Source organism: Penicillium diatomitis (genome assembly GCF_028827545.1).
Source record: "Penicillium diatomitis strain IBT 30728 chromosome Unknown utg000005l_segment0_segment0, whole genome shotgun sequence".
Classification (NCBI taxonomy): Eukaryota; Fungi; Ascomycota; class Eurotiomycetes; order Eurotiales; family Aspergillaceae; genus Penicillium; species Penicillium diatomitis.
The window spans coordinates 1,258,445-1,278,112 of NW_026623177.1; the positions used below are offsets into that span (position 1 = coordinate 1,258,445).

A 19,668-nucleotide genomic window follows, 5' to 3' on the forward strand; every position below is an offset into this window, starting at 1 on the left:
CCTCGCATGGAATCTTCCGAGACGTATCCGGCTAAGCGTGAGAGCGCCCTTCACCAACCGCGCTGCTCCTGGACCCGCCGCGTTTCAGCTTGAACGTCCGTTCATTTATGGCGCACCCTGAATCATTTCTTGACTGCTCGGTAATACCCGTCTGGGAAGAGATACCGAAACCTCGACTCTTGCTCCTACTCTTGCTCCCATGAACCGGAGAAAATTTGGCTGACATTCTTCCGCTAGTGACTTCAGTCCTGCCATGGCCCCCTGGGTTTGATCGTGAGATCGTTTGGGAGCCCCTGGGAGCTGCGTGCTGGGCAGACCAGTCGGGTCCACACCGTCCACGCTTTTCCACACCGTCCTTCATCATCACAGGCTCATGCCTTAACGGTGCGCCCGCCACTATCGTGATCCCCCCAGACTAGCGTATTAAACTATGGCTTAACGGCGACATGGCTAGTCCCCATCGGGCACACTGGGTGATGGAAAATTAGATTGATCATGGTTGATGGTCAGGACCATATCCAGTCCCACTGGCCTGGTCCGGTCATCCGGTCTCGTCGTGCTGGAATCAGTGGAATCAGTGGCTCCGTGGCGACCAGACAACCCGACCAAAGGCAGTCGGACTCGTCCGTTCTTTGCGTGTCAGCAAGACTAGGCTTGTGCCTGGAGACCTACCATCACGGTCCAGAACAGGTGGTGGTTGTTCCATCGGGGCTCACGAACGAAATGCTGAGCGAGAAACCCACTCCGTGTATCAGATGTCTCGCTAGCCCGAGGCGAACTTGTTGTCTAGCCCAGTGTGACGCCGACATCCCCCCTCTCATCTTACCTGACCAGCATGTCGAACTATATAATACGGCAGGGCCAAGTGGTTTCATGGCGCCCTCTTTTTTTTTCCCTCTTTCATTCACTCCCACCCTCTTTCATTCCAGTATCAAGACCGGTTTCTTGATCTAGTCCTTCTTTTCCTTCGCTTTCTCTTGCATCTCGACATCAGTCAGGTTTGCATATACATTCTTTTGACCAACTCAATCAGTCTCTCTCTTTCCAAATACCCTTCAAGATGAAATTCACCAACATGGTTCTGGCCGCCAGCGCTGCTGGTATGGCCGTCGCTTACCCGAGTGGCCGCGAGATTATTCCCAATGGCCGCGAGATCAGCACTACCAAGCGTAGCGTTGAGAAGCGTGCCAACGGCTTCACCTGTAAGTCCTAAGATACACACCAGCGACACCCCCGAACCATCTGCTTGAGCGGCATGTTGACAGGAACAAACTCTAGGGTTCGGTGTCAGCGAATCCGGTGCGGAGTTCGGTCCTGGAAACATCCCCGGAACTCTCGGCAAGGACTACACTTGGCCCGTTGCTTCGAAGATCCAGACCCTCCGTGACGCGGGTATGAACGTCTTCCGTATCCCCTTCCTGATGGAGCGTCTCGTGCCCGGCAGCATTACTGGCTCCTTCGACGCCACTTACTTGGCTTCTCTCAAGTCTGTGAGTAATTAGATCTCGAGCAATGGCCCCCCCAAACCACGTTCATCCAGACAGCTGCTAATCAATCGTGTTTTGTCTAGACCGTCGAGACCGTCACCAAGAGCGGTGCCTATGCTGTCCTTGACCCCCACAACTATGGCCGATAGTATGTGTGGTGAACCTCCAACGTATTCGTGAACGCAAGATACTAACTTCTCATCAACAGTGGCGGTAACATCATTTCCTCCACCGATGACTTCAAGGCCTGGTGGAAGAAGGTTGCTGGCGAGTTCGTCTCTAACGACAAGGTCATCTTCGACACCAGTAAGTCGTGACCCGACGCATGATGTCCTGCTGAGAGCATTGTTCGACTGACCACGGGTTCTAGACAACGAGTACCACGATATGGATCAGACCCTCGTCCTCAACCTGAACCAGGCCGCCATTGACGGTATCCGTGCCGCCGGCGCCAAGTCCCAGTACATCTTCGTCGAGGGTAACGCCTGGACCGGTGCCTGGTCTTGGACTGACAACAACGACAACATGAAGGGTCTGACCGACCCTCAGGGCAAGATCGTCTACGAGATGCACCAATACCTTGACGGTGACAAGTCCGGTACCTCCGAGTCCTGTGTCAGCGCCACCATCGGTAGCGAGCGTCTCAAGTCCGCCACCGCTTGGCTCAAGAGCAACAACAAGAAGGGTTTCGTTGGCGAGTTCGCCGGTGGTGCCAACTCCGTCTGCGAGTCTGCCGTCAGTGACATGCTCTCCTACATGCAGGAGAACTCCGATGTCTGGATGGGTGCTTCTTGGTGGTCTGCCGGTCCCTGGTGGGGATCCTACATGTACTCCCTCGAGCCCACCGATGGTCCCGCCTACGCTGCCTACCTCCCTATCCTGAAGAAGTACTTCCCCAGCGGTTCCGCTGCCTCCGTTGACAACACCGGCTCCTCTGCTCCCTCCACCACCAAGGCCCCCGTCCAGATCACCACCACCGCCGCCCCTATCTCCAAGCCCATCTCCACCGAGCCGGCTCAGAATGCGGCCCCTGCTCCTTCTGTCACCTCTGCCACCACTGCTCCTGCCGCCTCAACCTTGACCACCCAGCCCGCCCCCAAGAAGTCCGCCTGCAGCGCTAAGCCCGTTACTACTGCACCTGCTGCCACCGAGCCCGCTACCACCCAGCCCGCTGCCACTCAGCCCGCCTCCACCGGCGGCGACACTGTCGCTCGCTGGTACCAGTGTGGTGGTATGCACTACACCGGCTCCACCACCTGCGCGAGCGGCCTCAAGTGTGTTGTGCAGAATCCTTACTACTCCCAGTGCCTGTAAGCGAGAGCGCTGCGGGAAATAGCCCCAGCCCGACTTGACTTTCCGACGGACGAGAGACAAAGCTTGGGGTTGCTTTTTATAATTCGTGTTTATCTTGAACGAAACAACAGAAAAGCCAAGCGGATTGATGAGATTCTAGCGTGATTGATTCCTATGGTTTGGGGATATTTTTTCAGTTTCTCCAACCTTTTACATTACTCCTTATTTTTCTTCCCTCTCTACCTTCTTCTCTTCTAGAAGACTTCTCCTTTGGGGAAGGTCTTTGAAGTTTGTACACAATTCTTTCTTTCTTTCCTTCCTCTTCACTTCCCTTCTACCAGTCTTTTCGATTTCAATCCACGTTCATCGGACTTGATCCTCGAGTCTAATAAGTTTTCACCAAACTGTCTGTACTCTGTAGTGGCTAGATTCTCGGAAGGATCCTCGTAGCACATGAAGCGGCCACCTAGTACCTAGTACCTACTACCTACTACCTACTACCTACTACCTACTTACTACCTACTACCTACTACCTACTACCTACTACCTACTACCTACTACCTACTACCTACTACCTACTTACTACCTACTACCTACTACCTACTACCTACTACCTACTAACCAAGTACACTACTATCTCCATCAGGAGCCGACTTCTACCGGAAAAGCGAACCCCGGCCCCGATGTCTGCGAAAGCATATTCGCTTCGGGCAAGATCACGGGCCGTCGTTTCGCTCTGCTCACCTGACTAGTCCTCACGTAAGTCCGTCAACGGGACCTGCACCTGGGCAAATGGCGCGAGGTTGACACGGCCTCTGGGCCTCTGCGAATATGATTGAGCTCGCGTCCATCGCTTGGTTCCCACGTGGATACTCGGGATTGACCTGGACGGGACTGGGCTGTTTGTCGATGTTTGATGGAGCGTAGTGCAGATTCATCGATTCCATGAGTGTTGGGTGCCTGCAGGTGGGTGGTTCGGGAGTCGAGAGACTCTACAGATTTGCCGGAGATAGAGAGTCTCTGATTGAGCAGTGGCAAGGTTCTAGATGACCGGTGAACAATCCGCCTCGTCACGGTCCATTGTACGCCCGGGGCAAAACTAAGATAGGTAAGCTTCGATGGTGCATCAGACGGGAAGAGCCAACTTGATTTCCGCTGCTTCTTCAGTATGATAGCGCTCTACTCAAAACGGTGAACAAGACGATGCACTGTATAATTGCGTGATTGCCATTGGGTATATCGCGAACAAAATATGATCTAACAAGGTAATAAACAGGGATAGGAAACAAGCAGTAAAACAGCGATACTAGTAGACAGCGATCGTTTCTCCGAGAGTTATCTCCCGAGAGAGAATGACAATTCGGCTCGACTCGAATCCCATCAGACATCACGATAAGTCCAGAGGGTGCCTTTTCACATCATGGCTCATGGACGAGACAAGAGCAGGAAGTTTGGTCAAAGGGTCGGGGCCCTTTAGCAACAAATTTCACAGCACTCGAAGCAGGCAAGACCGGCGCAACTGTGGGGGAGAAACGAGGTTAATTGTGAATCCGATGTAAGAGGGTTGAAAGTGTCAAAAAAACAAGGGCTGCGCTACTCACATGCCACAGCAGAGACCACCGCCACCACCACCACGGAGCTGCATCGACATCTCCTCCTGGCCAGTCTGATAATCATGTCGTATGTCAGCTTCAGGATTGTACCTTGTAGAAACGAGGTCGACCAAGACCGACGGGAGTGGAGAGGGGGACGTAAAATTCACGTACAGGCTGTTGGGAGACAACGTTTCCGTCCGCGGAAGGAGCCGCGGGGCTGGAAGGCTGCTGCATAGCAACGGTGTTGGGGTTCCAGGCGCCCTCCTGGGACTGAGACTGGGACTCAGCGGGGGCGGACTTGAAGAGGTTGAAGTTGAACATGTTGATATTGGAAAGAGAGTTTGGAGATGGCGGAGGTGGTGGACTGGTTTGCGCAACAAGGGTCTGGAGGGTTTATCGTAGATGGAAGAAAGACTGTGGAGAGAAGGCCGTGGGAAGAATGAAGAGACTGGGACGCAGAAGGAGGACTGGAGGGTAACCTTAAGTAGGAAGGATCGAGAAAGAGGCTATCAGCTGGAGGGCTGAGCCGATCAGGCACCTAAAAATGGTAAATCATGAAAAGTGGGGACTGATACGGAAGAGTATTAGAGTCCCCGTCCCGGTACACTAAACCTTACAGGCTGTACAGCCGTACCCATTTCCCGTGTCCGCTTTCCACAGACGCCCAGTACAAAGCGGACAGTCCGAGACACCGCCACGGTCCTGAAGAAGCGTCCTACATCGGAAAGTTCGGAGTACCTTTGAAGCATCGGCTGTAGTAGTACTGTTACTAAATTACTACTGTACGTATCCATCCATTGCATGTTAAGTTGTTTCTAACTTTCTATTGCGGGGAACGTTTCACGCCGGTGTTGATCTGAACAGGTGACAAATGACCATTTCTAATGATATTTACCTGCGAAAAAAAAATAAAATAAGAATAGACTTCATCCTTTCGATGATCGGCAACCTTGGACCGTCGATGTTTCCTACGCGCCGGTATGCGCAGGCATTAGCTTTCCTCCTGCAGTACTAGATGCTGACTGTGCCGACCAGGAGACCAGGATTCCAGCGGTCGCCGGGTGAAGAGAATCCCAGCAGACAAAGCCAAAATGGTGCTGCCTACGGACACCTTCAGGCTCTCGCTAACAGGCTCGGGTAATCCGCGGCGGAGTTCCGCCAGAAACAAGAAAACTAACCCTTTTGAGAACTCATCGAAACCATGAATACTCAAAAATACATAGCGCACTGTGTTATTGTGTCCGAGTCGTCGTACAGCTTGATGACGTGTAATACACCGCCCCCGCAACAAGGCTTAGCCCGAAGTCGAGCAAGACAAGCCTCGAATTTTGGAAACGGCACCCTCGTACATGACTGGTAGGGCTGTGGTAGTGTGGTCACTGTGGTGGCTCAGTTCCATCTCTTGGTTACTTCAGATTGCATCTACGGGATGAAACACTATTTTTATTTACTTGCAGGCACCAGTCATAGTTGACCATGAATTTCCTCAGACAGTCCATTTTCATACTGCACTGTCTGTGGAGGGTCATTGGTACAAATAAAAAAAATTATGTAAATATATCTTTATGGTCATAACTAATAAGTACTAACTAGTAACTACTGAGTACTATACAGTAAGTACTAAGTACTAAGTAACAAAGTAGTAAGTACTGTGCCCATGAAGGATCTGAGATTTCCTCCTGAGTTTCAAGTGGAAGCTTGTGCCGTCACCCGTGACAGCTGGAGGCTGACCCTGGAACTCCCAAGCATTTCAATACAACGGGGGTCAGGAATACTAGTCAGTGGTCAGTGGTCACTCCGTGGTCACGCCCACAGTCAGAAGGTCACGTACAAGATTCGACGTAGTCCATGACTCCATGCCCGTACCTGAGTCGTCGAGGTAAGTAACTTACAAGCTTCAAATGTTCAATACAGTACGTGTTGATGTCGATGCCTCGATGGGGCCTCGTGACTGGCCCTCAGCCCTAGCCGTACAGCTTCGTACCGGCCGATTGGTGCCAAGACCCTTGGCGGACCCTCCCTGACCGGATGGTGGGGTCACGGGGCTGACGTGCATGCCGGAGATGTTGAGTGTTGAGACTGTGTGGATCAAGCGACTGCGCCTGCGCCTGTCTTACGTACGCAGCAACAACACTCCCGAACTGCACTGGCAAGCGCTACCCAGGCTTATCTACGAGAACCCTGTACTTCAGTCCCACAATAACAACGAGCCCTGAGGCAAATGCCGCGCCCGCGCCTCGTTCCTTGAAACATCAACGTTCCTGCTGTGGTGCCGACTGGGCTGTTATGGGCTTGATCTGAGTTAGGTAGGCGTTACTGAACGTGGCCCATTTGGGCTCCGTCTGCCCCTTGCCTCGTCATGGACGATGCTCGAACTTTTATCTCACTTGAGTTTGCTCAATCGGTTGGTTCACCTGATCAGACTGAACGCTTTGAACGCCCTCAAAAGCGCATCCACGCCAGAAAGGATGATTGTGATTGATCGGTATCGCGGTCAAACAGTGGGCTGATCGTCAAAATGTCATTGGAATCCTTTTGGTTTCCACGTGTCACACATCCAGACGCAGACGGGATGTGAGCCATGATGAGCGTGGATGGCCAGAGCTGGGCCTGTCACCGAGAATCCGAGAAAGATGCAAGACGGCTTTCAATCCCGATTCATCGACACTAGGAAGATGACGGACTTGAAAGGTGTTCAGTCTGACTCCTGTCCACGAAAAGGCCTCGAAATGCAATCCCGTTTGTGATAGGCGATTGAGAAAATATTTGAGCCTCGAGCCAAACACTCAAGAGAATCCTCACCTCGTCTTGGAGGATTCACGATCTGGTTTTTCTTTGCAATATGTCGGACAAATATCGAGAGCTTGAGGATCTAAGCATGAGCTGCGACATACCGTCAATTCTCTGTATCATATCTCAATTGTCTGCCGATGGAGCAGGGCCTCCCATAGTCCCTTGGGCTTCGAGAGCGCTAAATGACCGTCTATATAGCAATTACAACAAAAATTGGCAGAGAAAGGAACTTTGGACTTGGATACATTCGCTGCTCCTTCGAACAAGTACCACTCCTTGCCGAGCCTAGTATATCTGTGCTGCCACATTTACAAGCATCGTATCACAAGCTAGATAAATCAACACGATTTCGCTCTATTTCCATCTTGGCTCTCGCAATAACTGCAAGTTATCCAACTGGATCCTGCACCTTGCTTCCATCAGAGCCTGACCTAGAAGATTGAGTCCCCAAGTGCTTCGATTTTCGCCCGCATTACGCACTCCAAACCCTATCCCCCAGACCCGATCTCGCGGACTAGCCTCGATCAATTCACGATCCCCCGTTGCAAGCAACTTCTGCCTTAGATCTTCATTCTGCGAAAACTTGAGATAGTTGCCCTCAACCACAATCCCAAAGCGATGCTGCTCCCATGCTTCATCGTCGAAGTTGGGGATCTTACGGCCCAGATTCTGTAGATCGCGCGGATGCAATTTCCACCCGGTGCGGATCTCGTGCGTAATGGGATGCGATGGGCCCGCGAACAGCAGCGCTTTTCGATGCATCATGTACCTGACGTGGACGGCATTAGTGGACAGACGATGAGAATCGGGATCTCTGGCGGCCAGGGCGCAAAAGAAAAGAAAAGAAGAAAAAAAAGAAAAGTATGTGAAACTAACTGCTCTGCATTGGCATAGGTGAACATTTCACCCTCGTACTCCCATTTGAATGGGGAGGGCCACCATTGCCCTAGGTATCCTACTTCTCCTTCGGGTTTCCAGAAGTATACGGGGTTGTCTGAATCTCGGCGGTGCTCCATAGTTGCTGTGAGACATGCAGTGGCTCGGTAGAAGACAGATTCGATAAACACAAACCCTCAAGAATGAGCACTGTGAAGACTGCCAGCGAAGCTTCATCTATCTAATCGATGCGACGTGTATGCTTCTATCATGGCACGAACGACCCGGACGGGACGACTCATCCTTAATGACTCATATTTGCCGTGAACGCCTCCAGTCCACATCCGAATCACGAAGCGTTTAATCTTGAGCAGATGGCGGAGGAGAAAGCCTGGAAGATGTCGACTCTAAATTGACATTGACTTTGAGTCTACCAAGGATGTGCGAAGCTTGTTTGATCGGTCCAACAAGCCACGGTCACCATTATCCGCCTTGAACCAGCGCTTCCCTGAACTCCTCCCTTCAGGTAGCCCGAAGAGAACCCAGTCTCAAGAATGACTTTGTGATCGATGATTCTATATGGCGAGAGACTTTGAAACTCGCCCGTGGGATTCAGCGACATTGTTATAAAAGTCTACGCGCCCGACCTATGCTTATGTACCCGAGATCAGATCTTCCGCTTCAACAAACCGCGGAAAAAGTCAAAGCTATTACTGTCACTTTGCAACTGCCAGACTCGACCGGTCGGACGGTCATCCCAGCCCAGTTCCTCGGCGAGCAGTAATCCATAATCGCGCGTGATACCTTGAATACGGGCTCGAGCACCGCCTTCCTCTTCCAGAGTCACGATCTGGTGCATATGTAACCAGTCATCGTAGTACATCGCTTCGAATGTGCGATCAAATCCGGTCCTCATGAAGCGGGTGTAAAGTTCCTCAAAGGTGGTGAGAACACGAGCGAGAAGTTTTTCCAGTGTGATGGGGGATGAGGCGGCAGCGCCGGACGCAGCGTAGCGGGCGGCGAGGGCCGTGAGAGCGATGGTCGGGGACGCATTTGTGGCGTTGAGGCCGATTCCGACGACGGAGATGTATTCGTTGGACATGAAATGGGAGTTGATGAGAATGCCGCAGATCTTGGTGTATCGTTTTTGTTCTGGGTCTTCCGGATCGAGCGCATCTGATGGGAAAGGTTTAGTCCGCTTTGTCGAATTGAACCAGGAAATTGGTGGTTGTACGTACAAATATCGTTGGGCCACTTGAGCTTGACGGGAAGATTCTCGTATCCCTTTGCGTAGCTCTTGATGCCCTTTACAACTGCCATTGCAGATAGATATTGAATGAAAATGACTGGGGCAGACTGAATTTTCTCCACGGGGTGGCGCACAATCGTCGAGAACATCAGTGAACCCGCTGGAGAAATCCATACATTGGACCCTCGACCGCGCCCGGCGACCTGAACTGTCGCGGTAGCCGTGAACCCGTGAGGGAGTTGTCGCAAAAGTTTGACATTTCTGTCCAACGTGAGAATGAGAATCCACGATCAAGGCTAGCACCTCAAGGCTAGCAGCGTTGGGTTACATGACTCACTTTTCGAGTATTGTGTTTGTACTGGTGATGACCTCTGCGTACATCAATTTCGACCCAAAGGCCGATGCGCCCTCTTTTGAGTCGGATTGATATTGACGAAGGTTGGCGTAGAAGGCGTGATGGTTGAAATATGGGGTAATTTTGGAGGAAGGGATCTCATCATGGAACACCAGTCTTTTCACGACCTCCTTATAATCAATGATACCCTCGTTGGAAGAGGATTCATCCGGCAGGGCATCTTCCAGGTCATTCAAGTTCCAAGTGCCAGGGCGTTCAATTCGGAAGGTGTCATTCTCATCCTTGAGGTACTCTTTCTGATTCTCAATGATGAGCGACGGCGCCATCGAGGCAAGAATGTCCAGCGTCTCGTCAGTATCGAGTCCAGACACATGCAACGACGATAAAGACGGAACAACCGTCGAGTCCTGCGAGACTTGCAAGCCCAACTTGGAAAGACAAGCTTTCAGAAAATCGGTCCGTTCCTTGTCATCCGCAGCCAGCGCATCAACGATTTCCTTATATTCGGGCCCATTGGCCTGAGGGTCGAGGTTGACAGCTGCAAATCTGGCAATCAGGTCAGTCATAACTTGGTTAAAACAACGACCTGGGAATACATACTCGGGATGAGGCCCAGTCAATATAGCTGCACCATCTCCGACTTTGCAATAAACAACGGCCGCAGCGCCCTCTCCAGGATCCACATTTAACTCATCTGAATAGCTTGCTAAGACCTCCACGCCCTTGTCTTTCAAAAGGGGAGCATCAACGAATACACCTCCTCCATTGTAGTAGGACCGAAACTGTGTTGGCAATGTACCGATACTCAATGCCTCCCTTGAGACACTCAGTCGGGCTGCCTTTGCCCCGGCTTCGCTATGGTAAACAAATCCCGGAAAAGCGCCTCCTCGACAAGTTCCCGGGTAAAAGCCCAGCTCTCGATCCCCAATAACTTCCATCGTCTTGTCGCCAACTTCAAACTCACACCTCGTGCACCCATAGTAACCTCCTGCGCAGAGACCGAGGTACTTTCCACCTCGGCGCACGAACTGGGTGATTCGCCGATTCCCCTCGCCGTTCAAGGTACGTGCATAGCCAAGATCTGCACCACCGGGGATGACGAGAAGAGCACACGTGGCCATCCACGGCTCTTTCAAGAGCATATCGCCTGTGACGGGTGTGACTGCATAGTTGGGTGCCAGCAAGCGGCGCAAGGTGTAGAGACAGTGACGGACAGAGTCGACAGTGGTTCCGGTTCCTGTCGAGCCATTGTCGGTCAGAGAACGGTTACGCATCCAGGCGGAAGTAGTGAGCGAACCAGAATAGACCAGGACATTTAGTTTCTTGCCCGTTAGAATGGCATTGTTGCCAGTAGGCGTCGCCATTTTTCAATCGTCCTGCCTCCAGCCCAGAACCTCGCAGTCATGGAAATGGTTGGGAAAGCGCATGAGTGTGGGGGGAGAGGGTGGCCGATAAGATAAGAAAAGAGACTCGCGGCCCCGAGGCCAACCGGATTATCAGTTGGAGCAGTTGCTTTCAACTTCGGATCTTTCCCCATCTTCTTGCGTAGTAGCTTCACATTGCTACCAGTGGACAAGATGTCAAACAGTGCACAACAACAGTCAAGTATTGACCTGGAGGACGACGATGAGCCAAGTGACTGGTAATGTGAACGAAGTGTCCCACTCATTCGAATCCTTCGATCACTGACTTTGCCGCAGGGATAAGCGCATTTATAGCACAGGTTGTCATGGTATGTTCGATTTCTCGCAACTGCAATAGCCATACCATACCAAAGCGACAGCTGATCTTTTTTTGAAATAAAAAAAAGCCGAACAAGATAAGATGAACGATTGCTACTTTGTTAAGAAGGATTGGCGGGCTTGCAGCAAAGAGGTAAGGGCGCCAGCTCTGGGCTATCAAGTGCTTCGTGGCGGCTCTGGATGGTCACATACATCTTTGAATGTCGATGAAGCTTTGCGATCACTTCTTAGAAAGCAAAGACGCTTTTTGATTCATCATGATATGTCCTCAGATTGGTGCTGACAGTCGATAAATACAGATGGAAGCTTTCCGTGAGTGCTGGAAGCGCAAGGGTAATGACCAGCGAACCGAAACCAAGGACAATTGAAAAAAGTGCTTGACGTAGATCAAGACCCATATGTACTATAAACTACCAGACCACAACTGAACACGTACCTCATTCCCATTCCACATAATGACTCTCTATCGATCGTTCGTAGCTTGACGCCCGGCTGGATAATCACGTGATATGACATTTGTTCTTATCAGATTCAGCTCCGTCGGAACCATCTCAGAGCTTCCTCATAACCATTCAATTTGACCGCATCATGTCAATAACGAGATATCGCCTCTGGCGAACACTGGAGACCGTACAAAATAGAGCCGCGCTTCCTGAAGCTTCGCGAACAAGAATAAGTCCGATTCCGTCATGCGCCTGGACCCCCAAACGAGGCATCACCTACAGTTCAACGCGTTCCCAAACCTCGAACAGCAAGAGCAACGTTCCCACCACTTCCTCCAGCAGCAGCACCGCTAGCAGTCATTCACCTCGAGCTACTCCTTCAGCGTCTCCCTCGTCCCCCTCCTCACCTTCTTCCACCGCTTCACAAGCATCACGCGTCGCAGCCGGAACCCCCAACCGCCCAACCACAGAAAATATCTCCAAGAGCGGCCTGGCCGACAAACCCCTCGAACTCGAGACCGCGCCCGAAGAGAAAATCGATTGGACAAGGTCTTTCCACGGCCTTTCGGCCGAACCTTTCCCCAAAGAAGCAGCTGATATCTTGCTCGCGGAAACCGCACCGGAAGAAGTGGAGATCAAACCCGATGGAATCGTTTATCTTCCTGAGATCAAGTACCGGAGGATCTTGAACAAGGCGTTCGGTCCGGGGGCTGGGGATTGGTGCCGCGGAGTGAGAGTATTGTTACGCCGAAGACGGTGACGAGGGAGTATGCGCTTGTTTGTCATGGTCGGTGAGTTGATATACATGTCCCGAGGGGCATTTTTCGTTTTATCCTTCGATTTTCCTCGTGAGATAAGTTGCTTTCTGCTTTCTGGATCAGCAGCTAACATGGCGTTGTTTTCCCCCCTATCTTGCAGCCTCGTTTCCGTGGCTCGCGGCGAACAGGACTACTTCTCACCAGACGGCATCCCAACCGCCACTGAGGGATGCCGCTCCAACGCCCTCGTCCGGTGCTGTAAAGACCTCGGCATCGCTAGTGAACTCTGGGATCCTCGCTGGATCCGGAAATACAAAGCCAAGTATGCGCGAGAGGTCTTTGTGGAACATGTGGTCAGCAAGAAGAAGTCGAAGATCTGGACTCGAAAAGATGATCCGGTTGGGTATCCCTGGAAGGAGAGCAAATAGACGATTATTAGCTCGGGGCCGGGCCAAGAGCTTGATATTTGTGAGATAAGGGGCATTTGATTTGGATCGTAGAAAGAGGGTCTTGTCTCATCGTGGTCTCTTTTTCACGGTGACATTACATGTCATGTTACGTGGTTTTTCTTTTTTTCTTTTTTTCTGGACCGTCAGAATATACCCCCTCGTTGTTTGGATTTCTGATTGCAACGAGCAGCAGACATCGGATCTTGACAGCGGAGTCCCGATCTCCATCGTCATTGAGAGGGTTTGCTCGTGCCGTGCAAATCGTCGTGTAGAGTCAATTGATGAATACAGCGTGTGCCTCCTACGTGAGCTAAAACGGCATATCATTCAAGTAAGCGGAGGCAGGCAGTATCTCCCATCTACTGTCCGACATCTAGTATCTACAAGCATGATACCAAGCTTGAGAGGGATCCGTCAAAAGAGCCTACGATGCAAACGATGGAAATAGTTCAAAGAACTCAAATTGACCTAAAATGCTATTTCAACCAGCCTTTTCCGGCCCAACACTCGATATATCATACAATATCCCTGAGGTACTCTCGTGATCGGAGAAGTATGAGGGGAAAACAAAAATAAAGACGCAAGTCCAACACAAATGCCAGGAACACTTTTCAGACACAAGAGGTGACGTGAACCCAAAGGTTGATAATGAGAAGCAAAATGACAACAAAATTCGTTAAAGAAGCCGACCGCCTAAGGAAGTCCCACGTCCATGACGGAAGTCACTCCAGAAACTTGACCCTTGATCATCAGGGTAGATCAAATGATGGCATGGAACGAAGCAATACCAAAATAAGAGAGAATTGTGAAGAAGAGAAAAAGGACCGAGGAAAAAAAAAAGAAAAGATCACAACGCTCATGGCTCATAAGGCGATCGCGATCTATCATTCGGGTCCTTTCTCGTATTCGAGTTGGACGCAGCCGCCCGCGACTGCACTGGCGAGTAGATTGACGGTGGAGAGATAGGATCGTACCGCTCCGTTCCATCGTAATGGCTCGACGAGGCGGTGGCCCGGTCTGGAGTGATGGAATTTAAAGGAACAGAATCGTATGGGTTCTCATTACCGTAATAGGGTTGTGTGAAAGAGCCCAGTTGCTGGGGTTTGGGCTGGTTGGAGGATGCTCCGGGAGAGGTGGCAGTGGGTGGTTCGTAACGAGCGCTACCACGAGAGCTGGGAGGTGCAGGTGTTTGAAGGATAGGTACGCCGCCATGGGATGTGGTGGCAGTATCGTGGGGCCCAGCATGCGTAGAGTCCTCGCCAGTGTATGAGGCGCGGACGCCAGACTTGCGGTGACCAGTCGAGAGGCCCCGGGAGAGAGATGCATAGTTATCAACGGTCAATTGATTTGATGCGTTGGTGGTGGATCGGTATAGCCCCTCGCCGCCGTCGCGGCTTGGATCGACAGCGGCCAAAGCGGGCGAGCGGGAGTTGAGGCGTTCTGCGATTTCAGCCTCTCGCGAGATCGCGGTGGATAAACGGTGGGTGAGGGAGCCAGGGGAGCGGTTAGCACTGAAGCCAGTAGTGTTGGCATCCAAGGTCACCATGCCATTGGCCGCCGCAGCAGCGGCGAACTTGCTATCAGCATCGACAGTGGTCTGAGCCTCCTTCTTCTCATCAGAACCAGGAGCGCCGTTGCCCTTGGCATCGTCACTATCATCGTCGGATTCTTCCTCGGCGGCGGCGGCTTCGCCGGGAGCGCGAATGTGAACCTTGCGCATTGCCAAGACGAGAGCGCACATGAACTTGGAGCGACGGGCAGCTCGGACGGTCTCATTCGACCAATTCGACTTGTGACGGATGTCCACGAGCAGTTCCAGCTTGTCCATGGCACCCAGACCAACCACCTCGATCTCAAAGTCTGCCTGGAAGTCACGGCTGTTTGCCGGATCGCGAACAAAGACACCCATTTCATCACGAAGAGCCTGGATCTCAGCAAAAGAAGTGTCGAAGCTCACCGGCACAGTCAGCTGCTCATGCATGGCATTGGCGCGAGTGAAGTTGTCAATCCACAGATTGTTCAAGATATTATTGGGGACCTGCGTCACGCGATGGTCGTTGACGCTGCGGAAAACGCTGAAAAGCAGGGAGATACGCTCGACTATATAGGACTTGTCCCCAATGTCCACTCGGTCGCCAATATCAAATGGATGCTTGACAAACAAGAAGATGCAAGAGCCGAGAACTTCCTGGGCGGTCGTGGAGAAGACGAAACTCAGCGAGAGCAGAGAAGTAGCACCGGCCGCGATGACAGTCCCGAAGCCGGAAGTGACGAAGGAGACGAAAACAAGGACTGCTACCACAAATGCCACGGACATAAGGAGGTTGTCAAGAACATGGATGGCTTGATCGACATCGTGCATGCTGTGGTTCAAGGACTTGCGTATGCGACCGAATTCACTGATCGTCAAGATCATCTCGTCCAGGCTGACATCGCCGTTACCATCTTGATCCAAAGCCGCGAAACATTCTTCAGCGTCGGCTTCGTGATCAGGGCCAAGCACCTCCACAATGTCCTCGAGATAGAGAGCATCACGACCCTCCACAACAAAAGACATCCAGATACGGCGAGCCAGCGCCGCAGCAGATTTCTTCCGTTCGAACGCCTCCGTGACAATGGAGCGAGTCGCAGTGGGGTTGAACACTTGCTTTCCTGTCAACTCTGACGCCACATTACCAAAAGCGGCGGTGACCTTGTCGCCGATACGCCCCACATTGTGACCAACCTGCTGCATCATGCGCAAAGGCATGATGGAGCTGCGCTTGCTGCCCTTTCCGCCGTTCAAGGCGAGCAGCGAATCGAAGATGATTGCGTCTTCGTCCTTGAATTCGGGGCAGTACATGGGAAACATGTTGCGGGACGCCTCGAAGAGCAGCCCAACCAAGTGGACATTGCGCTTGGACTGTTTGATCTTGGCATCAAACTGCTTGCGGTGGTAGCTGATCGAAATGAGCTGCACGATCGCCTTTTCGCCCAGGAAGATGAGGCTGCAGACCAGCAAAGCGAAAAGAATATTCTTGACGCTCTTTTCCCACGACGTGACGCCAGTATCTTGGGCGGATTGCTTCGTAGGGTTCAAGGTCATGATCTGCAAGGAGGGTTAGAAACCATATTCTCGGGCCCTTCCATCAAGCTGACAAAGGAATCCCAGATCTAACATACCGGCAGGAAAGTCACCAGGGAGACAATGCACCACATCACCAAGGAGATTGGCGTCTCCAGTGCCCGCAAAATAAGTGCATACTTGCGCGTTCCGGCGCTGACGATGCCACATAGGAATTGAAAAATGTAGGGAATCAGTTTGGCAAAAAGCTTGCATGCCCACAAGCTCACCCAGACGACCTCGATCCAGGTGAAGAACCAATAGAGATGCACACCACCGATCTTGGCATCGGGCGCGGCAGTAGCACCGACGATAATCGGAATCGCCAGTAAGAGTCCGAAGGGAATGACATAGATCATGTAACGAGTGACGACCGAGAAATGGTAGATGGCCTGGTAGATGCGACCCATATAGTTGACCGCGCCATCTTCAGGTGCTTCCGAGGGCCTGCCCGTGGAGTCGTTGATATCTGTATTGTTTCGGCGACGACGACCGGGGCCGCTCAGGGCGTCCTTCTCTCGTCCGTCCGAGGAGTGATTGATGGGAGCTGTTGAGCCGGAGTGGGAGCCCCATTTGCGAGCACCATCTTGGCCCCGGCTCAAGGTTGCCGTCAAAGGAATGTCGATCGTCATGTCGTTGGGATTCGACATGACGGAGTGGGAGTCGTGAGGATCGTGAGGGAGGTCAGGTATCTGCTGGAATCGATGCGCTGATAACCGGTGCGTCGCGATCCCCATCGGACGCTTCATCGCAAGGGAAAAAACAAAGAAAAGAGCGGCCGGGAGGGTCTTAGGGTCGTGGTGCCTTTTATGGAAAAGGTAGAATAGATCGAGAGCCCTTTTCCCGATGCGTTTAATTGGATGTGGGTTAGTGGGTGCGTAGTGGAGGACAAGAGAGCCTTTAGCAGTGGAGACGGCTAAGACAAGGTTGATGGAAATGGAAACCCTTCAAGAGGGGAAGGGCCCAAAAAAAAATAAGATAGAAAGAAAGGAGAAAATCATTCAAACACGAAAGACCGCCCTGGCTCTTCCTCTGACGCAGTCTGCTTCTGCTTGTCTCTCAAAAAATTTTCCAATCTGGCAGCCCTGCGATCTGAAACAAGATCCGCGGGACCAGTCACTAGCTGACAGGCTGCTCGCAGCTCGAGTGTGTAGACTGTAGACTGCACTCTGCACTTCTGCAGTATAGTTAGTTGTATGCAACGATCTATACCGTTGTACACGTCTGACAGCAGTCCCCAAACGCACAGTGCGATGGTCGAGGCTCACGGGGGGGGCGGGTTCCTGACTGCGGTCCCTCACCCACCGGTTCTTTGAAACTGGTGGCGTATTTCCTTCTTCTTCTGTGGTGGTGATTGAGTTCTTGCCGGGGGCTCCTTCACTGGACGAAGGTTTCCATCCAATGAGGGAGAAGTTCCAAGGTGGATGAGGAATTGAGGATCCCCCACTGCGCTGGCCACTGCACAGGCAGATCTGAAGATGTTGTGTGTGTGTGGGTGTGGGTGTGTGTTGGTCCGTTGGAGACGGTGGAGAATTACGATCGGCGCTGGCCGAGGCAAGGTCGGCAACGCATCAACAGCAGCGTCGGGCGTTGTGGAACTCGCTGAGGGCGTATTTGGGTTCAGGAGCCGCCGGGACGAATGAGCGATCAGAAACGATTGCTTGAAGAGCAGGGAGTCGATGGACCAGCGACCCAGTCAAGTCGAGAAAGTGGATGAACCGAGCGGAGCGCCGCTGAAGATAGGAACGAGTCAGAACGAGGGGCGCTTTCGAGGACTCGATAGTCCCGTCGGGGGAGGACTCGATGAGTCGATAATGGTCGGGACTCGAGAGAGAGATCAAGGGCCGGTGGTCGACGATCACTCCAACAGTCGTGACTCGTGAGCGTCTCGTCCGTTCGAATGGAAACTGAACACACTGGCCAATTCCCAGCAGTGCGAGGATGGAGATGCGGACGCTCAAGAGAGAAAAAGCTGGACCCCGAGAGACCAAAAAAGCAGAGCGGGTGGAGAGCAGAGCGGATTAGGCCGTTTGTGAGATCTCACACAGACGCAATTCCAGAGTGTCCACTTTCCACGAAGTCAAGATTACCTCACACAATCCCAGCCTGGCAGTGGGCAGTGGGCAGTGGGCAGTGGGCAGTGAACTGTGGAGTGTTCAACTCGAGCCTTGTTGGTAGTTGGAGTGCAGCAGAGCCGACGTCGGAAAATGATGTAAAAGCTACGAATGGCACGCGCGAAGTAGACGGAGATCAGCATGTCCCATGGACTGCAGTAGTAAGGGCACCAAAATCTTTCGAGTGGCGTTGGATCGCAACGGCAAACCTTCAGTGGAAATGGAAAATAGAAAAAGGAAAAGAAATGGAAGAACAGAACGCCCTGTCAACCCTGATTGTAAGCCACGTAGTTTCACCAACGTTTCCACGCGCTTGCCGGATAGTTCTTGTTGACTTTCGTCTTTACACCTGATGCCGGAGTACAGGATCACCGGGACATCAGCGACTACTCTGCCGAACGTACAACAAGAGGTTCCATATTCTCAAACATCCCTGTAGAAGGTAGTTTACCTTGGGCGGTCAAGTCTGGACCATGTTTACGTTTACCTGCCTACCGGACGTCAGGCCCAATTGTCAACAGAAACTCCGCTCTGGACGATTGGAAAACGTGATACGTCGAATAGAAGAGTCAGTCAAGACATACCGCCCCATACAAGAATGCGAGACCGGTCAGTCCAAGCTTTCATCCATCGCATTCCAACCGTTAAGTGTCCACTGCTATGACAGCGACATTCCTGTGAAATTCCGAAAGGTATGAGACATGAATGAACGTCAGGGTGGGAAAATTTGCTCATCTGCTTTCGATGAATTGTGACTCGTGACCAGCACCGGACGATTCACGAGAAGACTCCAACCTGGACCTTTTTATGTACTACCATCAGCCAGAAAAGGTGAAGCTTAGATTAAGATCTGGTGGACTTCATAGGTCTTAGGCTCCTAAGCTCGGATATATCAAAATCTACTATCGAGACCATTGCATACCAACTCCAAGATCAATCCAGATGCAGATGTGTCCGCCGCGCCAGAACTGGACGCGATCAGGACCGTACAATGGCCCAGTTACAATCTGTCCGTTCATCGACACTCAGATCCCGCCTACAGCCCAGTTACACCACGGAACACGGAACATCCTTATTCCGATAGACGGGCTGGAGTCTGCCCCGCCGTGGCGTTCGAGATATGCAGGTCCCACGTCGGACGCACCAATCACCCGGGACGATCTGCGCTCGCTTCCAAGGGGCATACGCCAGCGTGAGCAGGTGCCAGCCAGGAGTCGCAGGACCATACCGAGTCTGGAGCTGTATGTCGGACTCGGATGTACGATGGAGTTATGTCATGTACGAACTATCCTTTGGCAGTTCTGTATCACTGTGACCATCTACAGTACTGTAACTCAACGGAGTCCAACCGCTCCATACAAGTTCATTGCGAACCAACCATTCACTAAAATAACACTCAGAAGCCAGTGAG

General features: G+C 52.0%; 7 protein-coding genes across 7 annotated transcripts; 3 read left to right on the forward strand and 4 right to left on the reverse strand.

Annotated features, from left to right (window-relative positions):
- Positions 1 to 1,060: 1,060 nt before the first annotated feature.
- egl3 (putative extracellular endoglucanase/cellulase) lies at positions 1,061 to 2,801 on the forward strand (the record flags this gene model as incomplete). The annotated part of the gene is made up of 5 exons (XM_056934668.1): positions 1,061 to 1,202; positions 1,279 to 1,490; positions 1,571 to 1,635; positions 1,696 to 1,793; positions 1,858 to 2,801. 5 exons carry the CDS (start codon positions 1,061 to 1,063, stop codon positions 2,799 to 2,801), a joined length of 1,461 nt encoding a protein of 486 aa, XP_056789862.1.
- A 1,576-nt stretch (positions 2,802 to 4,377) lies between these two features.
- Positions 4,378 to 4,696, reverse strand: N7539_005067 (uncharacterized protein; the record flags this gene model as incomplete). Its single annotated transcript, XM_056934669.1, has 2 exons — positions 4,378 to 4,446; positions 4,547 to 4,696. 2 exons carry the CDS (start codon positions 4,694 to 4,696, stop codon positions 4,378 to 4,380), a joined length of 219 nt encoding a protein of 72 aa, XP_056789863.1.
- A 2,826-nt stretch (positions 4,697 to 7,522) lies between these two features.
- N7539_005068 (NADAR family protein) lies at positions 7,523 to 8,184 on the reverse strand (the record flags this gene model as incomplete). The annotated part of the gene is made up of 2 exons (XM_056934670.1): positions 7,523 to 7,937; positions 8,045 to 8,184. 2 exons carry the CDS (start codon positions 8,182 to 8,184, stop codon positions 7,523 to 7,525), a joined length of 555 nt encoding a protein of 184 aa, XP_056789864.1.
- Positions 8,185 to 8,711: 527 nt separating this feature from the next.
- Positions 8,712 to 11,012, reverse strand: N7539_005069 (biotin--[acetyl-CoA-carboxylase] ligase BPL1; the record flags this gene model as incomplete). Its single annotated transcript, XM_056934671.1, has 4 exons — positions 8,712 to 9,220; positions 9,283 to 9,554; positions 9,631 to 10,194; positions 10,249 to 11,012. 4 exons carry the CDS (start codon positions 11,010 to 11,012, stop codon positions 8,712 to 8,714), a joined length of 2,109 nt encoding a protein of 702 aa, XP_056789865.1.
- Positions 11,013 to 11,225: 213 nt separating this feature from the next.
- N7539_005070 (uncharacterized protein) lies at positions 11,226 to 11,758 on the forward strand (the record flags this gene model as incomplete). Its single annotated transcript, XM_056934672.1, has 4 exons — positions 11,226 to 11,290; positions 11,349 to 11,380; positions 11,459 to 11,523; positions 11,690 to 11,758. 4 exons carry the CDS (start codon positions 11,226 to 11,228, stop codon positions 11,756 to 11,758), a joined length of 231 nt encoding a protein of 76 aa, XP_056789866.1.
- Positions 11,759 to 11,978: 220 nt separating this feature from the next.
- On the forward strand, positions 11,979 to 13,019 carry N7539_005071 (putative mitochondrial genome maintenance protein Mgm101; the record flags this gene model as incomplete). Its single annotated transcript, XM_056934673.1, has 2 exons — positions 11,979 to 12,534; positions 12,715 to 13,019. The coding sequence occupies 2 exons, from the start codon at positions 11,979 to 11,981 to the stop codon at positions 13,017 to 13,019; spliced, it is 861 nt and encodes a 286-aa protein (XP_056789867.1).
- Positions 13,020 to 13,896: 877 nt separating this feature from the next.
- N7539_005072 (serine/threonine protein kinase) lies at positions 13,897 to 16,880 on the reverse strand (the record flags this gene model as incomplete). The annotated part of the gene is made up of 2 exons (XM_056934674.1): positions 13,897 to 16,128; positions 16,203 to 16,880. 2 exons carry the CDS (start codon positions 16,878 to 16,880, stop codon positions 13,897 to 13,899), a joined length of 2,910 nt encoding a protein of 969 aa, XP_056789868.1.
- Between the last annotated feature and the right edge of the window lie 2,788 nt (positions 16,881 to 19,668).